Source organism: Diaphorina citri, unplaced genomic scaffold, assembly GCF_000475195.1.
Source record: "Diaphorina citri unplaced genomic scaffold, Diaci psyllid genome assembly version 1.1 scaffold31, whole genome shotgun sequence".
Classification (NCBI taxonomy): domain Eukaryota; kingdom Metazoa; phylum Arthropoda; class Insecta; order Hemiptera; family Psyllidae; genus Diaphorina; species Diaphorina citri.
Genome location: NW_007377469.1, coordinates 190,213 through 217,256, shown reverse-complemented (window position 1 = coordinate 217,256; position 27,044 = coordinate 190,213). Strand labels below are relative to the sequence as shown.

General features: G+C 38.5%; 1 protein-coding gene across 1 annotated transcript in view; it reads left to right on the top strand.

Annotated features, from left to right (window-relative positions):
- The window catches only part of LOC103511371 (neurogenic locus Notch protein), a 56,448-nt gene extending 29,929 nt beyond the window's left edge, over positions 1-26,519 (top strand). Inside the window, 24 exon segments of the mRNA XM_026825087.1 lie at positions 5,454-5,587; positions 5,994-6,350; positions 6,848-7,006; positions 7,699-8,262; positions 9,260-9,452; positions 9,760-9,936; positions 9,988-10,043; positions 11,797-11,970; positions 11,973-12,870; positions 12,990-13,166; positions 13,826-14,058; positions 14,335-14,563; positions 16,019-16,084; positions 17,286-17,293; positions 18,199-18,381; positions 18,795-19,031; positions 19,805-20,111; positions 20,485-20,858; positions 21,250-21,818; positions 22,495-23,336; positions 23,604-23,727; positions 23,811-23,956; positions 24,595-24,844; positions 24,982-26,519. Coding sequence (XP_026680888.1) covers positions 5,454-5,587; positions 5,994-6,350; positions 6,848-7,006; positions 7,699-8,262; positions 9,260-9,452; positions 9,760-9,936; positions 9,988-10,043; positions 11,797-11,970; positions 11,973-12,870; positions 12,990-13,166; positions 13,826-14,058; positions 14,335-14,563; positions 16,019-16,084; positions 17,286-17,293; positions 18,199-18,381; positions 18,795-19,031; positions 19,805-20,111; positions 20,485-20,858; positions 21,250-21,818; positions 22,495-23,336; positions 23,604-23,727; positions 23,811-23,956; positions 24,595-24,844; positions 24,982-25,866 — 7,342 coding nt within the window. The 3' untranslated portion in view covers positions 25,867-26,519.
- Positions 26,520-27,044: the final 525 nt, after the last annotated feature.

The window sequence follows — 27,044 nt, the reverse complement described above, 5'->3', positions numbered from 1 at the left end:
GCACTTGAATTCTCACGAATTCTACTCTTGAAGGAAACGATCTTCCATTATTTAGCTCTATTTATTTATTACTAATTGATTATTTTTTGTTTGCCACTAAGTAAGTTTAAAGAGAAGTGATCTTTTCCTCTCATTTGTGGTAGTTTTGTACTTCTGTTCGTTGGGATTCCTGATTTTTATTTTCTTAGCCAAATACATCTACAATGTATATACTTATAAAGCTCCCAACTCCAGAGTTGGTATCTTCAAGGGCAACGATCGACTTACGGACACGACACAAAGACAATAACGTCGACCATATAAATGAAAAGTTGGTGTTCCAATTACCCGTCATCGGTCCCATAGAAAACTCTCCTGTCAAAATCCTTTTCCAAAGCCATAAAACTTACCATTACAAAATTTAGTGCTGTAAACTAGTTTATCCTATGTCGCTTATTCAAGGCTCTCCGCTGAAGAAGTGACAACGTTGAAAAAAATGGAACTAATAAAATTATTTTATGTTTCTTTACGTTTTCATAGCTGTCAACATTTGCATTTCAATTTAAAGTAATATACGTGTTGTAACGGTTCGAAAAATATTCGTTCTAAGTACATTTTGTATATTTCTGCGAGGAATCTCATGGTATAGCTTTTAAACATCGACTCACAAAGCCTTAAACACCAGGCATAACTCAGCAAAAATATGACCAATCATTGTTAAATTTCTTACGAAACAGAAACTTCATTAGAATTTCTTCTATTATTGGAAATGCAGTTATTGTGTCGAAGGTAGACACAATAAATAATGGAGTCTAATATACGCTTTGCATTTTCTTATGATAAATTAATTGACGTAACTTTCAAAACTCAACAAAGAGAAAATGGAATAAGGTTTTGTCGAACAATATAAATGCAATAATAAAATGTCTATCTTTGTTTACGTCTATTCTCTTTACACGATAAATTAATTGACGTAACTTTCAAAACTCAACAAAGAGAAAATGGAATAAGGTTTTGTCGAACAATATAAATGCAATAATAAAATGCCTATCTTTGTTTACGTCTATTCTCTTTACACATCCCTATAATTATCATATTTGACCACAGTATCATTCCAAGGGTGAGGTGGTAGAAAATGCCTCGGGCATTAACCTCGCCTCACTAGTCATATTCCAACAGAATCTATGTATCAATAGTTACCTACTTAGCCCACAAAAAAGAAAGAGAATTCGCAACACATTTGCCAATATAAATCTCAAGCTGTAATAAGTACTAATAGTTATTACATAGGGGATCTGCGAAGATTTTTTTTTATTACTTTTTATATTTTTTAATTACTCACTCGGCTGAGAAAGATCTTGTATTGTGCTCTCGGTCTGTGTGCTAATCAAAATCAGGTTTCACTGTGTTTCATGTACTATTCACAGTGGTATCCCTATAATTATCATATTTGACCACAGTATCATTCCAAGGGTGAGGTGGTAGAAAATGCCTCGGGCATTAACCTCGCCTCACTAGTCATATTCCAACAGAATCTATGTATCAATAGTTACCTACTTAGCCCACAAAAAAGAAAGAGAATTCGCAACACATTTGCCAATATAAATCTCAAGCTGTAATAAGTACTAATAGTTATTACATAGGGGATCTGCGAAGATTTTTTTTTTATTACTTTTTATATTTTTTAATTACTCGAGTATATCTACGTATATTATGAACTCATACTGGTACTAGAACTAGTTCAATGAATGCTGAAGAAACACATTGTGTGTTTGGTAAAGCCGATGATTGAACTTTTTTGTTTCTTCTCTTCTTTCTATAATACATCTGCGTTAAGTCCGTCTTGAAGAATTTTAATATTTCAATTTTTTTAATCGTTCGGATTTTTATTGTGCAGTTACCCTTGAGGCCTTGGATTTAATATTTTAATAGAGGCTATGTAGTATATCTACGTATATTATGAACTCATACTGGTACTAGAACTAGTTCAATGAATGCTGAAGAAACACATTGTGTGTTTGGTAAAGCCAATGATTGAACTTTTTTGTTTCTTCTCTTCTTTCTATAATACATCTGCGTTAAGTCCGTCTTGAAGAATTTAAATATTTCAACTTGATGCATTATATGTAGAGTTTTCTCCGTAATGATATTCAACATTGATGACTCGTAAATATTTTATTACTTTCCACTGCCCTGAGATCATAGAAAGTATTTTACTTTTCAATGAGATTAGATAACCCTTCCACTTCATCATTGACAACCCTGTTTCTTTTATTATCTGGATTTCTCCATAAAAATCACAATACATACTTCTCCCAAACCCTCTTGAAAAAGTTGTTCCTTAAACCCTTTTCATAAGTAGATATAAAAAATTATTAGATAACCCTTCCACTTCATCATTGACAACCCTGTTTCTTTTATTATCTGGATTTCTCCATAAAAATCACAATACATACTTCTCCTAAACCCTCTTGAAAAAGTTGTTCCTTAAACCCTTTTCATAAGTAGATATAAAAAATCTAGTTCACATGATACGAGTACAAAAAACTGAAAGATAACTCGTTGTGGTTTACATGGTACTTGCTAGTTATTTTTGTCTGAGCTCTATTTGTGGTCCATCATGTACTATTCACAGTGGTCATTGTTTCTGTCCTTATACGTCGAGCAGTGGAGTGAGATTTGTCCAAGCTGGTTGCAGTTGGCTATAGATCTATACAACGCAGTCCATCAGTCTAGTTTATATCTTGGATGGTTTGATCTAAAGTTATAATCTCTGATAGAACATTATTGATTTTTCTGCACATAATCCATTCTAGAAACTCGAGCAGTCAATGGGGCAATTGCAAGAAATATAGCTTGGTAGATTTCATTTGTCTGATGATGTCCCTGACAAAATCAAATGTTTTAAGCTGATTCCCCTTTATTTTCCTTATTCTTTCTTTATTGCCTCAAATTCAAATAGCTACGATATAATAATGCTCCTTTTATCATGATAATCATGTTCATGCGTCTCATTCATTGTTGGTTGTGTCCCAAAAGAGCAAAGAAAATCTAACAGGTTAACCATGTAAGAAATATTTGTGGTCCATGATGGTCTTCCTGCCAATAAGAAATTTTACAGGTCTTTTCTCTTCCAAAGATTGAATTATCCTGATTTTAGTTTCATACTTTATGATAAATTTCAATGATATTTCATGGTAAAATTTGAACTATGAGTGTGAATGCCAGTCAGGTAAGAATTGACAGACAAAAGCTCCAAAACAAATTGAAGCAAAGGGACTTTTCAGTCTCCTCTTAGAGTTAGACTTGGACAAGTATTTCCAAGTTGTAAAATTTATTTTTAAAGCTGAAATTTATTTTGTAGACCAGCTACCTAGCTACCCACGGAATATTTCTCATTGTGTCTCTTTAGAATTTAGATTGGAATCTCTGCGAGTTGAATTTAAGTACCTGTATGTTTGATAACATGCACCTTGATTTGTACTAGGGATTTTTTACCAACCCTACTAGCATCTTGATGGAGGACTCGGTAACTTTGTGAAGATCTGAAGATCCATGAAATAAAATGAAAATAACCAATAATACACTTCACTTTGGAACCCTATTGGACCTTGAGTGCTCCAAGTATTCTGTAACTTCACTCGAGTTCATTGTTATTTACTTTGATCTCATTCCATACACGAGGTCTAAGACAAAGCTATGTTGTAGTTCGAAATATTCAACTTATGTTAAGGATTTTAAAAGATGAACATTACCTAACTTAACTGTGTTAAGCATAAGCATGGATGGTTGTCATATATCTACATACGTATACTTTGTTCCCCGATTAATACTCTACGCTAAATTTTTATGACATGCCTCGGATTTGAACCACCAATTTTCAGATCCACAGCCTACTAAAAAAAAAAAAATTGATTTTAATTTAATGTTCCTAATAGCTAATAAATAACTAATTCATACCGTTGGTTATTCATAAGGAAAACTCCTTTCTAATTTTCGTTACTAACTGTTTGTTTCTCGGTTACATTTCTTGGATTACTGATTACAGTATCTTTCAAGGGTAGCATAAAAGTTATATTATTTTTCCTTTTATTTCATTCTCCTTTCCTTTAGTCCTTTCATTTAATTCTTGTTTCCTTTAATGCTTTCATTTAATTTTCTCTTATCTGTTGATTCCTTTTATTCAACATTCCTCACTAACTGCTTGATTCTGGACCTTTTTCTTATTCTCTTTTTCTTTTATTTTAATATTCAAATGAGGTTTCAAATGATTTTTATATTCTTCACTAACCAATATTCCTGGTTCTTGATTGCAGGTTCTCCGTGCGAGCATGACGGCACGTGCGTGAATACTCCCGGCTCGTTCGCCTGCAACTGCACGCAAGGCTTCACCGGGCCTCGGTGCGAGACAAACGTGAACGAGTGCGAGTCTCATCCGTGTCAGAACGATGGTTCCTGTCTTGACGATCCCGGAACTTTCCGTTGTGTGTGCATGCCTGGTGAGTTTTTGATGAGATTTAGAGAAGAGATTAATAGTTTACAGAAGAAATTAGGTTCATTGGCCAAGGAATTAGGTATTTGGCGAAGGATTGAATTATTTGGCCTAGGAGTTGGTTATTCGTCAAATAAGTTTAGCTATCTAGCCAAGAAATTTAGTTATTTGGAGAAGAAATTGGGTATTTGACCAAGGAATTTACTTACTTCGCCAAGGAATATATTCGTAGTTTCGTTATTTGGGCAAGGAATTTTGTTATTTGGCGAGGAAATTGGGGTTTTGGCCAAGGAATGAATTATTTCACGAAGAAGTTGGTTATTTGGTAGGGAAACTAGTTATTTGCCGTCACAAGAGCTATCCAATAACTTTCAAAATAAACGCATGTACTATTCACAGTGGTCATTGTTTCTGTCCTTATACGTCGAGCAGTGGAGTGAGATTTGTCCAAGCTGGTTGCAGTTGGCTATAAATCTATACAACGCAGCCCATCAGTCTAGTTTATATCTTGGATGGTTTGATCTAAAGTTATAATCTCCGACAGAACATTATTGATTTTTCTGCACATAATCCATTCTAGAAACTCGAGCAGTCAATGGGGCAATTGCATGAAATATAGCTTGGTAGATTTCATTTGTCTGATGATGTCCCTGACAAAATCAAATATTTTTTAGCTGATTCCTCTTTATTTTCCTTATTCTTTCTTTATTGCCTCAAATATCCACGATATTCTAGGCTCCTTTTATCATGATTATTATCACCATTATGATCATGCGTCTCATTCATTGTTGGTTGTGTCCCAAAAGAGCAAAGTTTTGGAGAGAGAAAATGTTACACCTGCATATCCAACATAGGTTAACCATGTAAGAAATATCATGGGAATTTTTATTTTTATTAATATTTATTACAGTGTATATTATAGGAATTGATCCATTACGTGTTCATCAGTCCATCTCATGACATCTATTCTTATGTTTCGCAGATGCATGTGTGAGCCTGGGTACACTGGTCAGAACTGTGAAAGCAAATACGTCCCCTGTGATCCATCGCCTTGTCAGAACGGAGGAGTGTGCAGAGAACTTGACAATTTGAACTATGAGTGTGAATGCCAGTCAGGTAAGAATTGACAGACAAAAGCTCCAAAACAAATTGAAGCAAAGGGACTTTTCAGTCTCTTCTTAGAGTTAGACTTGGACAAGTATTCCCAAGTTATAGAATTTATTTTTAAAGCTGAAATTTATTTTGTAGAGAAGCTACCTAGCTACCCACGGAATATTTCCCATTGTGTCTCTTTAGAATTTAGATTGGAATATCTGCGAGTTGAATTTAAGTACCTGTATGTTTGATAACATGCACCTTGATTTGTACTAGGGATTTTTTACCAACCCTATTAGCATCTTGATGGTAACTTTGTGAAGATCTGAAGATCCATGAAATAAAATGAAAATAACCAATACACTTCACTTTGTCACTAGGGAACCCGTTTTCCCCAAACTCCCTAACCAATACCCCCATTTTCCAGGCTACCGGGGCAAGAACTGCGAGGAGAACATTGACGACTGCCCGGGCAACCTGTGCCAAAACGGTGCCACCTGTATGGACGGCATCAACAAGTATTCCTGCCTTTGTCTGGCCACATACACCGGCGACCTTTGCGAACAAGACGTAGACGAGTGTTCCATCCGCCCTAGCGTGTGTCACAACGGGGCGACGTGTACGAACTCTGTCGGCGGGTTCTCGTGTATTTGCGTGAACGGATGGACGGGACCGGACTGCTCGCTGAACATCGATGATTGTGCGGGAGCAGCGTGCTTCAACGGAGCGACTTGTATTGACCGCGTCGGGAGCTTCTACTGCCAGTGTACGCCCGGGAAAACAGGTAAGACCTTACTTCTGATACACTTGTAGATGTAGTTTAGGACATCAACATATTGAGAAGAAATTGTCTTCAAAGGAGAATAAGTCGGTGCAGCTACACCGCTACAATAACAATAACAAGATTATATTAGAGTGAAAAAAAAATGTAGGAAATGGAGGAAGGGGCAAAATTAGATTAGGGCTGATTTGCTGTAAAACTTCTTAAAATTATGAAATATTTGTTGAGTTCAATACTAACCCATTGTCTCTTCTTGTGTTGCACAGGTCTGCTATGTCATTTGGAAGATGCCTGTGCTACACCGCTACAACAACAATAACAAGAGTATATTAGAGTGAAAAAAAAAAAAAAAAAAATGGAGGAAATGGAGGAAGGGGCAAAGTTAGATGAGGGCTGATTTGCTGTAAAACTATTAGCCGTATTTCTTAAAATTATGATTATTATGAAATATGTGTTGAGTTCAATACTAACCCATTGTTTCTTCTTGTGTTGATGCACAGGTCTGCTATGTCATTTGGAAGATGCCTGCACGTCGAATCCGTGCCATGCGGATGCTATCTGTGATACGAACCCCATCATCAACGGCTCCTACACGTGTTCTTGTGCCTCGGGATACAAAGGGGTTAACTGCTCCGAAGACATCAATGAATGTGAACAAGGTAAGACTGTTTGCTTTAAAGCCAAATGGTTGCACAATTTGCCGATATGATTAACCATTTTTTGAGGGAAATAGGGAATGTATGTACAAAGGGGTTAACTGCTCCGAAGACATCAATGAATGTGAACAAGGTAAGACTGTTTGCTTTAAAGCCAAATGGTTGCACAATTTGCTGATATGATTAACCATTTTTTGAGGAAAATAGGGAATGTATTTTTTCCCTGTGTGGTGTATTATTTCGGAGATGTTTGAAACTAGTCCTCTAAAACATAGCGTAGGTACTTTAACACCAGAACTAAAAACTTTGCCAAAATACCATAAATTTATTTACTGTGATGTCTCTAATTTTCCCCTATTTCTTCTCTCTCCTATATTTCCAACCCGGCCTGAAAACCCGTGGAAATTACCTTTCAACCCTCCTACCCTCTTCTATTGTACAATATTCTGTGTATTTTATGTGTATCATTGTTGTATTTCTTTGTAAAATTTGTAAAAACTAAAATATGGACAGTAGAGTTACGCCCAGCCTCGGACGCCCTCAGTACCCTGCAAACGAGGGTGGAATAATGCCAGGGGACCCAGACAACATTTGCCATGGAAGGGGTGTTGTTGGTCATGCTACTTCCACTCAAACTCAAACTCAATCTCAAACTGTAAAAATATGTTGCTTAAATGTAAGAACTTTAAGAACAGAAGAAAGATTCGTAGAGTTGGAAGGAGCCTTGGAAAAGATTAACTGGGATGTTGTTGGACTCTCTGAAGTTCGTAGAATGGGAGAAAGCGTCCTAGAACGGAAAAGCGGCCACATCTTCTACCATATAGGACAAACCAAAGGTCTATATGGAGTTGGATTTCTAGTGAATAAACGCCTGAAAGACAATATAATAAGCATTGAAGGAACATCAGAAAGAGTAGCAGTATTGAAATTAGAATTACTCAAGAAGTCAATAACAATCGTTCAAGCTTATGCCCCTACAGAATTAGCAACAGAAGATACTATTGAGGAATTCTATGATCAATTGGAGGAAACGATGGAGACTCATAAAGCAGACCTAAATTATGTTATAGGAGATTTTAACAGCAGAATTGGTTTCAGAGAGGCCAACGAAGAAACAGTAATGGGAAGATATGGTTATGGATTGAGAAACAACAGAGGAGACAGGCTCATTCAATTTGCTTTTGGTAACCAATTGAAGATTGTAAATACATATTATAAGAAGAAATCTACTAGGAAATGGACATGGAGGTCACCTGATGGTAAAGTAAAGAATGAAATTGATTTCATTTTAACTGAAAATATGACGAATGTAAAAAACCTAGAAGTGCTCAACCAATTTCATTTTGACTCTGATCATAGGTTAGTACGGATGACAGTGATAATATCTGGACAAAAAGAGAGAAGAAAATGGTTTAAACAAAAAAGTATACCTCACATAGATAATATCGATAAAAACAAATTGAGATTTGAAATTCAACAAAAAATCGAAACAACTGAAGATAATATTCAAGATTATGATCCTTTTGTAAACCTGGTGAAAAAATCTGTGGAAAGTTGTAGATCGCATAGAAAGTCTAAAACTAAGAACAAACTTTCTCAGGCAACAACAGAACTAATAGAACTTCGTGAAGTAAAGAAAAAGACAAGAGACCTGAATGACATCAACAGGACAGAATATGCCGAGCTAAATAAACTTACAAAAAGAGAAATTAGAAAGGATATAAGGAAAAACAAAATAGAAAATGCAAGAGCAATCATGGAAGGATCGAAATCAATCAAGAAAATAAGAAAAAACAACTCAGAAGGAAAAGAATGGCTACACGTTCACAGATAATCGTTCCGAGAACGAACATTATCCGTTCAAGATAAAATCCGCCCCGGGCGGGAATCTGCGACCTAGCAGCCTTATACAAGGCAGACGCACTACCAACCAAGATAACTAGGCTGGCTAGTATAACTTTTAAAACGGGTCAGGATGAGATTTTCCTCTATTGATTATTTTTTTTAATTTTGACATCCTTTGTAATTATACCTTTTTCTTCGGTTGAAAAATTTGTTACTTGTAATTGGACACTTGTAAGTAATTATAACAATTAACAAGCCAATGTGGACAAAAGACAGGAAGTAGACCGAAAGTCATGAATATAGCCACTGAATTCTATAAAGATCTTTATACACGTCAAAATAGAGATGAAATTGATACCGCCTTAAATAGAAATGAGGACAATAACACTTTTCAACTGCCACCCATTCTAGATTCAGAAGTGCACAAAGCTATCAAAGAGCTAAAAAACGGCAAATGTCCTGGTTCAGATGGGATAACCAATGAAATATTAAAAACTGTATCAGAAGAAATCAGTGAACCCCTTTCAAAGATCTTCAGCAATATAATGAAAACAACAGTCATTCCTAATGATTGGAATATAAGTGAAATAGTTCTGCTTCATGGGTAGACTAGTGTCTAGCTGTGGGACTATAAACAGGGAGGAGAACAGCTAACCCTAACCAGCCTAGCTAGCTGGCAGTTTTCAAAGGATTCTCTCTGCTTTAAAGAACAAGCACAAGTCCTCACGATGGTCGACTGCTGTTCAGCCAATTAAACTTTGCTAGAGACCATGACCCCGGTGTATGGCTGATGTATTTTCTTTATTCTGCCATCACCATTCGGCGAAAGCTAAAGCCGCTACAACAACAACAACCAGTAATTTCAATTTACAATTAGTTTCATCTGTATGAAAAATATGTAACTCTTAAAATTACAAATTGCAAATTACAGGGATCAACTGCGAGATAAACATCGATGATTGTGCGTTCAAGCCGTGTAGGCATGGAGGGACGTGTATAGATTTGGTGAATGCGTACAAGTGCGTGTGTCAGGTGCCTTACACCGGGCATGATTGTCATCAGAAGCTGGATCCTTGTGTACCGAACAGGTGAGTAGAGTAATTTACATATTTGTATTTTTGTACAAGTGCGTGTGTCAGGTGCCTTACACCGGGCATGATTGTCATCAGAAGCTGGATCCTTGTGTACCGAACAGGTGAGTAGAGTAATTTATATTCAAAATTATATCACCTTTGTATATCTGTTATTTTAATAAATAATAAATAAATGAATTGAGTCAATAAAGAGGTGTTCTATCAAACTGTTGGTATAATGGAACAACTTGTTCTAAGCTCTAAATAAAGCACTATTTATACTTATAGAGTAATAAATGGGACAGGTTGACATAACTTGAAAGTTTAAATTAAACAGAATATTCGTGTATTTGTTGGGGAAAAAAAATCAATTGAAAAATAAAATCCAGATATACAAATTGTTAGGTAGTCTTTCAATAACGCCATAGTAGTGAAACAATAACAACCGACTCTTGGTGAAATATAATTTCTTTAGTTCTCCTTCCTAACCTTTTCCTACTTAAATATGGTCGGCGTTTCTTGTCAGTCTCTTCCAGGCAGTCCTATTGTGTACCTCATGTCAAGTTAAATTTTTCTCACTCAAGTCTTGATTCACACAATCCTTCCACCTTTTCTTCGGCCTCCCTCGCCCTTTTCTCCACCTCACTTCCATTCTTTAACTCTTATATGGTAGATATTGTCTTTGGCAATAATCCCAACATTTCGTATTAAAATATGGATTTCTGTGATACTCTCATTGAATATGAAGACTTCATAATGACCATTGACACTGCTAACTGCTGGTTCGATACAGGATGACCTCAGCGAAAAATGACTTGTTTCCTTTGTTTTATACAGAATACTATTAACCAGGAGTTGATTACCTCCTTAGCTTCTGTAACGTCCAAGGCACTACATGCAACATAACTTTCCTAGTAATCACTAGATATAAATGATGGATGTACCTGAGTACAAAGATTTTCAGTTTTCATATTTTGATATTTCACATTTTGAAATAATTTGAGAACTTGAAGAGTCCTTGATTTTAGTCTCTATTTTCGAACTTATCTAAATTACAACAACCCCAATATCAACGGGTGTTCATTTATTGGTGACATATTGGGATGCAACAAAAGTGCCCAAACACATGTGGGTCACCCTGTACATATTCTCAAGCACCGTTCCCCAAGTTTTCTATCATATCCTTCAACTCTGGGTTCACTTGTGATATTATTGACAATATATTTTACACGAGGTATTGTCTGGGCTCGAGGCAATGTCAATTCACACCTAGTTTGCCTGATCTCTGTTCAAATGTCAGTCGCAGTGTTTTTTGCAGCCGTGTGTAACAAAAGATACCGAGCCATTGCGGAACAATTCAATAGACTAGAATCGCAAAGTCGATTATTCTGCCAGAATAGGACTGAAAAGTCTCTTTACGGCATGATATACAAGAACAATTCAATAGACTAGAATCGCAAAGTCGATTATTCTGCCAGAATAGGACTGAAAAGTCTCTTTACGGCATGATATACAAATATTATATTGAATACCTACATGATATTATACAAGTGTTATATCTTCTGAAAAGTCCGTTTAAAAAGTCTAAATGCGGCAGTCCAAATGTAATCTCATCTTTTTTTAGTTGAAATTCAAATAGTTATAGAAACCGTTGAGTATTTATAAACAAGACCTCAGACCTCAAACACTATTAAAAGGCGATTAGTGATTCGGTGTCTGATTTGAATGTGACCCTGGATCTTAAGATTGCTTTGTTTATACAAGGCAACGAATGACAAAACGAATGTGTAAGAAAGAATGGTTATTGATTTTGGTATGAAGCCTTAAGATTGCTTTGTTTATACAAGGCAACGAATGACAAAACGAATGTGTAAGAAAGAATGGTTATTGATTTTGGTATGAAGCATATTGGATCTCGCTGTGAAGGTGACATCAATGAATGCCTCTCCAACCCTTGCTCCTCTCACGGTACTCTGGATTGCGTACAACTGGTCAACAATTACCACTGCAACTGCCGCCCTGGCTACATGGGTAGACATTGTGAAGTGAAGGATCTCGCTGTGAAGGTGACATCAATGAATGCCTCTCCAACCCTTGCTCCTCTCACGGTACTCTGGATTGCGTACAACTGGTCAACAACTACCACTGCAACTGCCGCCCTGGCTACATGGGTAGACATTGTGAAGTGAAAGTGAACTTCTGTGAGAGTGGCCCATGTCAGAATGGAGGAGTATGTACCGCACTAGATGGAGGACACACATGTATCTGCCCAGACAACTACTCGGGTAGGAACTGCGAATATTTCGGATACGATTGTGATTCCAACCCGTGTCAGAACGGAGGCTTCTGTCGGTCAAAGGAAGGTGGAGGTTACAGATGTGATTGTCCACCGGGAGCCACGGGAACACATTGTGAACTAGACTCGAGGAATGAATGCTACAGCAACCCTTGCCAACATGCAGGCACGTGTGAAGATAGAATCGCTGACTATGCTTGCTACTGTCTGCCCATGTGGAACGGAAAGAACTGTGACCTGTATGATCCATTGTTCAGAGGAGGTCTAGGTAGAGATACCAAGAAGCAGATCACTTCCCTGTCAGGATTTGACTTCGAGCTTGAGAAAGAAATGGAGAAGTGTAAGCAGAACAACTGTCGTGCCAAGGCTGGGAATCATCGGTGTGATGACGAATGTAACACCATTGCCTGTCACTTTGACGGAAATGATTGCTCTCTCGGTATAAATCCATGGATCAACTGTACAGCGAACATCAACTGCTGGGAAGTATTCATGAATGGACGCTGTGATGAGGTGTGTAACAATCCACAGTGCTTGTTTGACGGAAGGGATTGTGAGAAGAATCTGCAGCCTTGTAACCCAATCTACGATGGTCGACTGCTGTTCAGCCAATTAAACTTTGCTAGAGACCATGACCCCGGTGTATGGCTGATGTATTTTCTTTATTCTGCCATCACCATTCGGCGAAAGCTAAAGCCGCTACAACAACAACAACCAGTAATTTCAATTTACAATTTGTTTTCTCTGTATGAAAAATATGTAACTCTTAAAATTACAAATTGCAAATTACAGGGATCAACTGCGAGATAAACATCGATGATTGTGCGTTCAAGCCGTGTAGGCATGGAGGGACGTGTATAGATTTGGTGAATGCGTACAAGTGCGTGTGTCAGGTGCCTTACACCGGGCATGATTGTCATCAGAAGCTGGATCCTTGTGTACCGAACAGGTGAGTAGAGTAATTTATATTCAAAATTATATCACCTTTGTATATCTGTTATTTTAATAAATAATAAATAAATGAATTGAGTCAATAAAGAGGTGTTCTATCAAACTGTTGGTATAATGGAACAACTTGTTCTAAGCTCTAAATAAAGCACTATTTAAACTTATAGAGTAATAAATGGGACAGGTTGACATAACTTGAAAGTTTAAATTAAACAGAATATTCGTGTATTTGTTGGGGAAAAAAATCAATTGAAAAATAAAATCCAGTTACACAAATTGTTAGGTAGTCTTTCAATAACGCCATAGTAGTGAAACAATAACAACCGACTCTTGGTGAAATATAATTTTTTTAGTTCTTCTTCCTAACTTTTTCCTACTTAAATATGGTCGGCGTTTCTTGTCAGTCTCTTCCAGGCAGCCCTATTGTGTACCTCATGTCAAGTTAATTTTTTCTCACTCAAGTCTTGATTCACACAATCCTTCCACCTTTTCTTCGGCCTCCCTCGCCCTTTTCTCCACCTCACTTCCATTCTCTCAACTCTTATATGGTAGATATTGTCTTGGGCAATAATCCCAACATTTCGTATTAAAATATGGTAAATATGATACTCTCATTGAATATGAAAACTTCAAATTTATTAATATTCCTCTTCCCTTCAGATGTCAACACGGGGCGCGCTGTACACCGAGCGCCAACTTCCAGGACTTCGCCTGTCACTGCGGTGTCGGCTGGACAGGGCGTTACTGTAACGAAGACGTGGATGAGTGCCAACTATCGTCACCCTGTAGAAACGGCGCTACCTGTCACAATACGAACGGGTCGTACCTGTGTGAGTGCGCCAAAGGGTACGAAGGCCGGGACTGTTTGATCAACACGGACGATTGTGCTTCATGTAAGTGTAGAAGTATTCAACTCTTAACCCACTTTTAAAAGTATACAAAAGCTTGGTTAAATAGTGGTATTAAAAGCAGTTGCCCCAGTACAAAAGAACTTTACAAAAACTCTTAACCATAATAATATGAAAATATTAAAAAGATTGGTTATTTTTTCCCCCTATATTGTTTTATCCCAGTGGGGAAGAATGGTTTGATAAATTATGGAATGTTCTCTTTTCTGTTTCCCACTACCTGAACTCTTAACTAACCTACCCCCTTTCTTCTGTTCCCAGTCCCCTGTCAGAACGGCGGTACTTGTCTGGACGAAGTGGGTGACTATTCCTGTCTCTGCGTCGACGGGTTCTCGGGCAAACACTGCGAAGTAGACATCGACGAGTGTTCTTCCAATCCGTGCCATAACGGAGCTACGTGCAACCAGTACGTGAATTCGTATACTTGTACGTGTCCGCTAGGGTTCTCGGGGATCAACTGTTTGACTAATGACCAGGATTGTACGGACAGCTCTTGTATGATCTTAAGATTGCTTTGTTTATACAAGGCAACGAATGACAAAACGAATGTGTAAGAAAGAATGGTTATTGATTTTGGTATGAAGCATAATAGGTAAATAGATTCACTAATATGAATTCAAACACAATGTGATTTTTGATAGTGCAGTAGTCCTAAACAAAAATGGACGCGCCACACAAAAGGATCAAGAAGTGAGCGCTTTAACACAATGATATTTTTGAAAGACAAATTTATGAAATTTTTGTTAGAATTTTCTTGCAGATATTGTTAACCATGAATTGGTTCTTATTATTACGAAAAAATAAAATAATAATGTATTTCACGCGAAATAAGGATTTTTATGTACGAATAAGGAATTAAGGAAAAATAAAAAGGTCAAAGGGCACATACCTACCTACAAAACTATGATAACTGTTATCCTCTAGCATTGTGGAATTTCTTTATCTTGGCGTCACAAAACGACCGCATTGCTTGATAAATCCAATGATCTGGTAATCGTGAGAACAGGAAATTATGACGCACTCTCCCCCTCACATTTCTTCTTCTGTGTGTCTTCTAAACAATACAATAACACTGTCAAAATACTTACTGTGTCCAACGATAAACATGTAAATCTCGGGGCTTTATTTTCTACTTCTAAACAATACAATAACACTGTCAAAATACTTACTGTGTCCAACGATAAACATGTAAATCTCGGGGCTTTATTTTCTACTAAACTTATAGAGTAATAAATGGGACAGGTTGACATAACTTGAAAGTTTAAATTAAACAGAATATTCGTGTATTTGTTGGGGAAAAAAATCAATTGAAAAATAAAATCCAGTTACACAAATTGTTAGGTAGTCTTTCAATAACGCCATAGTAGTGAAACAATAACAACCGACTCTTGGTGAAATATAATTTTTTTAGTTCTTCTTCCTAACTTTTTCCTACTTAAATATGGTCGGCGTTTCTTGTCAGTCTCTTCCAGGCAGCCCTATTGTGTACCTCATGTCAAGTTAATTGAAGCACAGAATAGAGAACATTGGAAGTTTCTGGGAGAGGCCCTTGCTCCGGATGGGGATGTTGTGGGCTGATGATGATGATGATGATAGGTAATAGCTAATTCATACCGTTGGTTGGTTATTCATAAGGAAAACTCCTTTCTAATTTTCCTTACTAACTGTTTGTTTCTCGGTTACATTTCTTGGATTACTGATTACAGTATCTTTCAAGGGTAGCATAAAAGTTATATTATTTTTTTCCTTTTATTTCATTCTCCTTTCCTTTTTATTCCTCTCATTTAATTTTTGTTTCCTTTAATGCTTTCATTTAATTCTCTCTTATCTGTTGATTCCTTTTGTTTAACATTCCTCACTAACTGCTTGATTCTGGACTTTTTCTTATTCTCTTTTTCTTTTATTCCTTTTATTTTAATATTCAAATGAGGTTTCAAATTAATTCCTCTTGTATGAACGGAGGAACGTGCGTGGATGGCATCAATACGTACACGTGCATTTGTCCGGAAGGGTAAGTGACGGCGAAATTATATCTTTTTTTAATTTAAAACTTTCATTATGAATGTAGTAGGTAGGTATGTAAATAGTGTACAGTGTTGTTATAAACGTTACCATAAAATGAACCTGAAGGTCATTTGCAGAAAACAAAAAACTATCTAAAAGTGTTTGGGGAAGTTGTTTCTTTTCAAGAAACGCATGAGTACGTCAATGAAGAAGGGTCATCTTTAAGGATATCGTACATGGATAGGTTGGTAAATGAGTTCGGACGAGATCGTTTATTCTGACAAGACAACAGGATGTGCCCTACTGTTACTTGATTTGATTGATTCATTTATTGATTGTTTGCTTGATGTTTACATGGTAAAAATTCTGAATAATAAATATGGTGATGTTATACCCCTATTGTTTCCATGGTTTTGCTAAACTGGATTCATATTAATTCTGCGGTTCTTCCCGAAACAAAGACCTATATCAATATGAACATTTGGAGTTACACATGAGGTTTTGTTATTAATCTCATCAACTTTATAAATGAAGGCTTCTCGAAGACAGAAAAAAAAAATCTCACCATCATTTTCTTCACATTTAATTCCCTATCTGTCAACTGTCAACAACATTGCCCCCACACAACTTATTGATACCATTCCATGAGGATGGATTTAGTGCGTCTTCATTACACAATTAAGAAGAAATCAAAACAAAACAAATCTGACGCACACATGTGACATTGAAAAGAAAAGGGGGGGGGGGATCTGCGGTTCTTCCCGAAACAAAGACCTATATCAATATGAACATTTGGAGTTACACATGAGGTTTTGTTATTAATCTCATCAACTTTACAAATGAGGGCTTCTCGAAGACAAAAAAAAATCTCACCATTATTTTCTTCACGTTTAATTCCCTATCTGTCAACTGTCAACAACATTGCCCCCACACAACTTATTGATACCATTCTATGAGGATGGATTTAGTGTTTCTTCATTACACAATTAAGAAGAAATCAAAACAAAACAAATCTGACGCACACATGTGACATTGAAAAGAAAAAGGGGGGGGAGAAACACATTTTCAAAAGAATTGAACACATTTCTAAATGGGTTCATCATGTCACAACAAATAGTTTTTCTTAGAAGCCTTCTTCTGAAATTATGATTTCAATTAAAACACTAGAAAAAAAATTGAAAAAAAAAGTTTACATCCTTTTCTCTCAGTGCTCCAAGTATTCTGTAACTTCACTCGAGTTCATTGTTATTTACTTTGATCTCATTCCATACACGAGGTCTAAGACAAAGCTATGTTGTAGTTTGAAATATTCAACTTATGTTAAGGATTTTAAAAGATGAACATTACCTAACTTAACTGTGTTAAGCATAAGCATGGATGCTTGTCATATATCTACATACGTATACGTAAATTTTTATGACGTGCCTAAGTATTCTGTAACTTCACTCGAGTTCATTGTTATTTACTTTGATCTCATTCCATACACGAGGTCTAAGACAAAGCTATGTTGTAGTTCGAAATATTCAACTTATGTTAAGGATTTTAAAAGATGAACATTACCTAACTTAACTGTGTTAAGCATAAGCATGGATGGTTGTCATATATCTACATACGTATACTTTGTTCCCCGATTAATACTCTACGCTAAATTTTTATGACATGCCTCGGATTTGAACCACCAATTTTCAGATCCACAGCCTACTAAAAAAAAAAAAATTGATTTTAATTTAATGTTCCTAATAGCTAATAAATAACTAATTCATACCGTTGGTTATTCATAAGGAAAACTCCTTTCTAATTTTCGTTACTAACTGTTTGTTTCTCGGTTACATTTCTTGGATTACTGATTACAGTATCTTTCAAGGGTAGCATAAAAGTTATATTATTTTTCCTTTTATTTCATTCTCCTTTCCTTTAGTCCTTTCATTTAATTCTTGTTTCCTTTAATGCTTTCATTTAATTTTCTCTTATCTGTTGATTCCTTTTATTCAACATTCCTCACTAACTGCTTGATTCTGGACCTTTTTCTTATTCTCTTTTTCTTTTATTTTAATATTCAAATGAGGTTTCAAATGATTTTTATATTCTTCACTAACCAATATTCCTGGTTCTTGATTGCAGGTTCTCCGTGCGAGCATGACGGCACGTGCGTGAATACTCCCGGCTCGTTCGCCTGCAACTGCACGCAAGGCTTCACCGGGCCTCGGTGCGAGACAAACGTGAACGAGTGCGAGTCTCATCCGTGTCAGAACGATGGTTCCTGTCTTGACGATCCCGGAACTTTCCGTTGTGTGTGCATGCCTGGTGAGTTTTTGATGAGATTTAGAGAAGAGATTGATAATTTACAGAAGAAATTAGGTTAATTGGCCCAGGAATTAGGTATTTGGCGAAGGATTGAGTTATTTGGCCTAGGAGTTGGTTATTCGTCAAATAAGTTTAGCTATCTAGCCAAGAAATTTAGTTATTTGGAGAAGAAATTGCGTATTTGGCCAAGGATCCAAGGAATTTACTTACTTCGCCAAGGAATATACTCGTAGTTTTCTTATTTGGGCAAGGAATTTAGTTATTTGGCGAGGAAATTGGGTATTTGGCCAAGGAATGAATTATTTCACGAAGAAGTTGGTTATTTGATGGGGAAACTAGTTATTTGCCGTCACAAGAGCTACCCAATAACTTTCAAAATAAACAACAGCGCCCTTCCTCTCTTCTACTTCCAGGTTTCACCGGCACTCAATGTGAGACAGACATTGACGAGTGTGCTTCCAACCCTTGTCTGAACGGAGGCATCTGTAACGATCTGATCAACACGTTCAAATGCGCTTGTCCTATTGGCTTTACGGGATCGCACTGTCAAATCAACATCGACGATTGTGTGAGCTCGCCCTGTCACAATGGCGGGATTTGTAAGGACTCCATTGCGGGATACACGTGTGAATGTCTGGCAGGATTTACCGGTAAGAGAGAAAGAATGAAATTTATTGACGGTCTGTCCGAAGTTTGGGTTGCCAAAATGACACAGCATACATTTCAGACAGAATTGTTAGAGAAATAAAATTGAAATTTTGTCTATAGAAGAAGTGTTATGAGCTGGTAAATACAATCACTCATAGTTGGCCGGCCCACTTTGCCATTTCTAGTTAATTTCTTCCGCTTGGATAATTTATTCATTAGACTTTGTATTGATCATTCAAAGATATTATATATGTAATTAACAAAGAAGACAATTTTAAGAACAAATTAGAACCCTAGTAAAAGAAATAGATTTCTGAATTTACCGGTAAGAGAGAAAGAATGAAATTTATTGACGGTCTGTCCGAAGTTTGGGTTGCCAAAATGACACAGCATACATTTCAGACAAATAAAATTGCTAGAGAAATAAAATTGAAATTTTGCCTATAGAAAAAGTGTTATGAGCTGGTAAATACAATCACTCATAGTTGGCCCACTTTGCCATTCCTAGTTAATTTCTTCCGCTTGAATAATTTATTCATTAGGCTTTGTATTGATCATTCAAAGATATTATATATGTAATTAACAAAGAAGACCATTTTAAGAACAAATTAGAACCCTAGTAAAAGAAATAGATTTCTGGGGTAAATTATAGTGGATAAGGTTTTGTAAAAAGATCGAATAATCGACTTGACTTATGTACGTATGTAGGAAAAATGCCTATTGTAAAAGAAAGTAATAAGCAATCATACAAACCCATTTCCTTCAATTCCCTCAGGCATGAGCTGCGAAACCAACATCAACGACTGCGCCTCGAACCCTTGTCACCGGGGTGAGTGTATTGACGGCGAAAACTCTTTCACCTGCGCCTGTCACCCAGGGTTTACCGGCGCTCTGTGCAACACCCAGCTGGATGAGTGTGCCTCGAACCCATGCCAGTTTGGAGGCCAGTGTGAAGATCTGATAAATGGGTATCAGTGCCGCTGTAAGCCGGGAACTTCGGGTACCAACTGCGAGATCAATATCAACGAGTGCTACTCCAATCCGTGCCGCAATGGAGCGAAGTGTGTGGATGGAATTAACAGGTAAGTGGATAGAATAGAATAGAATAGAGTGAATGAGTAATTCTAACAAATTTAAATTCATTTTAAATCAAAAGAAAAGAAGATGCAAAATCACAACTGTGTTTTGTCCTTTTCATGAACAATTGAAGATCCCTGAAACCGATATGGTCCCTCAGTGGATGTGTTTTGGGAGTTTGGACTTTGAATTTGTGCCTGAGAAGGACAACAAAAGGACATATTTTGTTGGGATGACTTGAGAAATAGTATTTAATGTTCATGAGAGAAAAAAATCAACTTGTTCAGTTATGTATTGTATGTGATTTAATTATTGTCGGAAGTTAATGAAATTTAAACAAGTGTAAGCTGTTCTAACACAATCCTCCCTGATTTCCAGATACTCCTGCGAATGTCTCCCCGGTTACACGGGTCTTCACTGCGAAACCAACATCAACGAATGCGCCAGCAATCCGTGCGCTAACGGCGGTGTTTGCGTAGACCTCATCGACGGCTTCAAATGTGAATGCCCGCGGGGTTACTACGATGCGCGCTGCCTTAGCGATGTAGACGAGTGTGCGTCGGACCCTTGCTTGAACGGAGGCACGTGTGAAGACGGGCTGAACCAGTTTATATGCCATTGCAAGCCAGGGTATGGCGGGAAGCGGTGTGAGTTTGACATAGATGAGTGTGGCTCCAACCCTTGCCAGCATGGAGGCATCTGTACGGACCATCTGAATGGATATACGTGCGAGTGTCAAATTGGATACACAGGTGGGTACATCTCATTAAATTTGTCCACCAGTAAATTCTTGTCTGGCTAGGGGACGTTGAACAGAGGGTAGACTAGTGTCTAGCTGTGGGACTATAAACAGGGAGGAGAACAGCTAACCCTAACCAACCTAGCTAGCTGGCAGTTTTCAAAGGATTCTCTCTGCTTTAAAGAACAAGCACAAGTCCTCACGATGGTTGACTGCGGTTCAGCCAATTAAACTTTGCTAGAGACCATCACCCCGGTGTATGGCTGATGTATTTTCTTTATTCTGCCATCACCATTCGGCGAAAGCTAAAGCCGCTACAACAACAACCAGTAATTTCAATTTACAATTTGTTTCATCTGTATGAAAAATATGTAACTCTTAAAATTACAAATTGCAAATTACAGGGATCAACTGCGAGATAAACATCGATGATTGTGCGTTCAAGCCGTGTAGGCATGGAGGGACGTGTATAGATTTGGTGAATGCGTACAAGTGCGTGTGTGCCAAGGCTGGGAATCATCGGTGTGATGACGAATGTAACACCATTGCCTGTCACTTTGACGGAAATGATTGCTCTCTCGGTATAAACCCATGGATCAACTGTACAGCTAACATCAACTGCTGGGAAGTATTCATGAATGGACGCTGTGATGAGGTGTGTAACAACCCACAGTGCTTGTTTGACGGAAGGGATTGTGAGAAGAATCTGCAGCCTTGTAACCCTATCTATGATGCATACTGTCAGAAACATTACGCTAATGGACATTGTGACTACAGCTGTAACAATGCAGAGTGTAACTGGGATGGTTTGGATTGTGAGCGGGAGCCTCCTTCATTAGCTGACGGTGCTATCAGTATCATTGTGCTCATGGATATGCAAATGTTCAAACAGAACAAGGTGTCCTTCCTGAGAGAACTAGGCCACGAATTGAGAGCCACCGTGAGGATAAAACAAGAACCCACAGGACACGAGATGATTTACCAGCATGGAGGCATCTGTACGGACCATCTGAATGGATATACGTGCGAGTGTCAAATTGGATACACAGGTGGGTACATCTCATTAAATATGTCCACCAGTAAGTAAATTCTTGTCTGGCTAGGGGACGAACAGAGGAACTTTTCTTCTGGTAGGCCATACAACTACAACTAGTATGCTGTTGGTTACTAAGAGACGTGTTGATAACTAATTTTAAATCCCCTTGTTCTGTTTGCAGGTACTCTTGGAATCATCTGTGAGATCAACGTGCCTGATTGTCTCCCCGGTGCTTGTCATAACAACGGTACCTGTGTAGATAAGGTGGGAGGCTTCGAGTGTCGCTGCCCGCCTGGCTTTGTGGGATCTCGCTGGACAGATGCTGAATGTTTCTCCAACGCTAACGAAGCTGCTGATTTCCTGGCAGCCTCAGCAGCAGCTCATGCACTATCCACTACATTCCCTATCTACAGGGTCCGTGGTGTATCATCCGCTGAGTATCCTCCCATAGACTCCCCCGCCAATGTCAAGTATGTACTGATGGGCGTGTTCCTCATGATGCTCGTTGGTCTTTTACTTGGCGTTCTAGTAACGACACAACGGAAGCGTTCCCACGGGATCACCTGGTTCCCTGAGGGATTCTTGAGGAATAACAGCGGACCGCGGAGACAAGATGATTTATCCCTGGAGAATACAGAGCGGGTCTGACTCCTCTGCTAACCCATCTAGTGGTGTCATCGCTTACCTGGAGATTGATAATAGGCGGTGTACTCTGACAGATGCTGAATGTTTCTCCAACGCTAACGAAGCTGCTGATTTCCTGGCAGCCTCAGCAGCAGCTCATGCACTATCCACTACATTCCCTATCTACAGGGTCCGTGGTGTATCATCCGCTGAGTATCCTCCCATAGACTCCCCCGCCAATGTCAAGTATGTACTGATGGGCGTGTTCCTCATGATGCTCGTTGGTCTTTTACTTGGCGTTCTAGTAACGACACAACGGAAGCGTTCCCACGGGATCACCTGGTTCCCTGAGGGATTCTTGAGGAATAACAGCGGACCGCGGAGACAAAGCAGAAGGCGCGGGCCAGATGGTCAGGAGATGCGTCACATCACTAATGGCAAGCAAGGGAACATTAGCTGTCTGGAGGTGAACCACGGGCGTTGGTCTGATGATGAGAGCGAGTTCCCTCCTGCGAAGCGTATCCGGGATAATGGATACACGAGTGATCAGACACAGGAGTATGTGGACGCCCAGGAGCTCTGGTCCCAGAGCCATATTGACAGGAAGCCGCAGATCCTTACACCTCCTAGCCTGGAGAGCGTGGATGTGAGAGGACCGTGTGGTATGACACCTCTGATGATAGCAGCCGTGAGAGGAGGAGGTTTGGATACTGGGGATGATGAGGAGGAAGATGGTACTGCTGCCGTGATCAATGACTTGGTGGCACAGGGAGCTGAACTCAATGCAACCATGGACAAGACTGGAGAGACCTCGCTACATTTGGCAGCAAGGTGAGATACTAACATCATTAACATGAGAGTCCCCATTATATTTAATTCTTTGTGTCTCTTCTTATGTGGAAATTTGAAGTCTATAATGGGCTACTTGGTTAGGATGTACCTGTATAATATTGAGAGACATTCCAATATTAACATCGGACTCAGCAACAAAACAATTTATTCCATTAGTGTTCATTTTATTACCAACGTTATCTTTTTATATCGATCTTTCCGTTTTCTCACAATGTCTAAATCAATTTTCTTCTCGTCTCTTCTCAGATATGCCCGTGCTGATGCCGCTAAGAGACTATTGGATGCAGGAGCAGAGGCTAATGCTCAGGACAACACAGGACGTACCCCTCTCCATGCAGCTGTGGCCGCTGACGCTATGGGAGTGTTCCAGGTAAGATATTGCTTCCTTCCTGTTTAGGACTTTGTGTGTAGTCCAGGACTTCCCGCTGACGCTATGGGAGTGTTCCAGGTAAGATATTGCTTCCTTCCTGTTCAGATATGCCCGTGCTGATGCCGCTAAGAGACTATTGGATGCAGGAGCAGAGGCTAATGCTCAGGACAACACAGGACGTACCCCTCTACATGCAGCTGTGGCCGCTGACGCTATGGGAGTGTTCCAGGTAAGATATTGCTTCCTTCCTGCCTAGTTAGGAGAGCAGGAAGACCAACAACGAGATGGCGAGACTCATTGCACAAAGCAGTAGGACCACTTTGGACACATGAAGCACAGAATAGAGAACATTGGAAGTTTCTGGGAGAGGCCCTTGCTCCGGATGGGGATGTTGTGGGCTGATGATGATGATGATGAAGTAATTATAATTAGGTTATCCAATGTTTACCGTAACACACATAAGTAAATAGAGATTTTCCTCTTTTTTATTATTATTTATTTTTTTTTTTTAGAACGGGTCGTACCTGTGTGAGTGCGCCAAAGGGTACGAAGGCCGGGACTGTTTGATCAACACGGACGATTGTGCTTCATGTAAGTGTTGAAGTATTCAACTCTTAACCCACTTTTAAAAGTATACAAAAGCTTGGTTAGATAGTGGTATTAAAAGCAGTTGCCCCAGTATAAAAGAACTTTACAAAAACTCTTAACCATAATAATATGAAAATATTCAAAAGATTGGTTAATTTTTTTCCCTATATTGTTCTATCCCAGTGGGGAAGAATGATTTGATAAATTATGGAATGTTCTCTTTTCTGTTTCCCACTACCTGAACTCTTAACTAACCTATCCCCTTTCTTCTGTTCCCAGTCCCCTGTCAGATCTGATCAACGCTGATGCTGACATCAATGTTCCTGACAACAGTGGTAAGACTGCATTACACTGGGCAGCTGCAGTGAATAACATTGACGCTGTCAATATCCTGCTATCCCATGGAGTAAACCGTGATGCACAAGATGATAAAGATGAAACCCCTCTGTTCTTAGCAGCCAGGGAAGGAAGCTATGGTGCTTGCAAAGCTCTGCTTGATAACTTTGCCAATAGAGAGATAACAGATCACATGGACAGACTCCCACGAGATGTCGCCAGTGAGAGATTACATCACGATATCGTACGTCTCCTCCAGCCAGGGAAGGAAGCTATGGTGCTTGCAAAGCTCTGCTTGATAACTTTGCCAATAGAGAGATAACAGATCACATGGACAGACTCCCGCGAGATGTGGCCAGTGAGAGATTACATCACGATATCGTACGTCTCCTGGATGAACATATTCCAAGATCTCCTCAGATGGTTTCTGTCATATCCAATGGGTCTCTTATTGGATCTCCGAACCATCATCACATGATCAGCTACCCCACTGTGATCGGGGGATGCAAGACGATCCCGAACAATAACAACAGCAAATATAAGAGGAGACCCAAGTCGACTGTGGGAAATGGAAGTCCCACAAGTCCTGAATCAGATCCTCCACAGCCTGTCAGGAGGAAGAATAGTGTTAAGAAAGCAAACAAGAAACCTCCAGCGCTTGATGGCCTCGAGGCTGGAATGTTAGGACTGGATGGTTTGTATGGCAATGCTCACAGTATGTCACAACCACCAGCCTATGATGATTGCATGAAGAATCCTCCCATGCAGAACTTGGGTCTGGACTATCAGTACCAGACGTCTGCATTCCAGGAGCCATCCCCTCCTCATAGTGTCACCCTATCTCCTTCTCCTGCTAAGAGCAGACCGTCTCTGCCTACATCTCCCACGCACATCGCTGCCATGAGAGTAGCAACTCATCAGAAACATCCTCAGATGCAGTTTGACTTCACTGACGCTTACAAGATGACGCAGACAGGCAAAGCTGTGGGATATCAGCAGCCCCAGCAGCAGTATTATCACTACCTTACTCCGCCTTCCGAAACTCCGGAGAGTTTTCCGACCCCATCTCCAGATCAAGTAGAAGGAGGACTAGGTAGTCCGTTCCATTGGTCCTCCTCCTCCCCCCACTCCAACTCAGACTGGTCTGAAGGAATCTCAAGTCCTAATGGACAGCAGCATTCGGGGAGCAAGCAAGCGGATGCTATCTACATTTAGTGCCAGGTGATTTTATTGCCATCCAATTTGAAAAGATACTCATGACCGTGATGTTAGTATAATTTATTATTTGTACATCTCGCCATTGCGGGTGTGCTCTACAGACTGTAACGTGTACATATCTTATTATTAGGATAACATCAGTTGTTTACTAAGTGCCTACATAAAATAGTGTTCTCTTCAAAATAAATCAAATGTACAAAAGACGAAAATAAACCTTGTTCAAAACTTCATTTTCCTTTAAATAAAATCAGGTGTGTCTCTATGTTTGCTTGAGCAATCTCTTATCGTAAAACCAAAGCTTCATTCAAATAATTTCATAGCTCTTATGGTTCTCATGACATTAATGTTGACAATTCCTTTCGTTATTATCTGACGTTTTGAACTAAACGCCTATCCTCTTATTCAATTAACTTCATTTCTCTCCATATTTAAAATTCCATCAACTGTGAATGTCCCAATTTTGACCCCATTAAAATAAAAAAGATACCTACTTTTCTTTTATTAATTCCTTCAACTTTTGACAGTACTTTTATTTAATTTTATTTATTTTCCGTAATTATTTATGTAATTTACGTATTTATTTTTTTATTATTTCCACCACCCTTTGTGACTTTGCTATTAAATCACCATTAATTATTTATTATTCAAGAAATTTTAATGGCAAAGAAAATCATTTTCGTAATAAGAAAGTATCCACACATATCATTATAAATACTATAACCTAAACCTAAAATTAATTGAGATTTTTTTTACACAAAAGAAAGAATCAAAGAATAACAAAATAAGTTTCGTTTTTCCAGTTCGACGAGATCCAATTCCAGTTTTAATAGTTGTTCATAAGACATCATTATTAGAAAATAAACAAGATATTGCAGAATACAGTCAAAATATTTAAGAAAGAGTCTCATCAGATGGGCGAGAAGAGACACAATACTTCCCATTTAGGTGCTGGGTCAACACGGGAACACCAGAAAGTAACCCGTTGAAGTATTTGCAATTGCAATCGAAAAACGAGTACAAATTTTTGTCGATGGTGGGATTCGAACCCGGGACCTTCTGCATGGCAAGCAAGCACGTTACCACTAAAATTTTTGTCGATGGTGGGATTCGAACCCGGGACCTTCTGCATGGCAAGCAAGCGCGTTACCACTGGACCAACCGTGATTTTTCAGAAT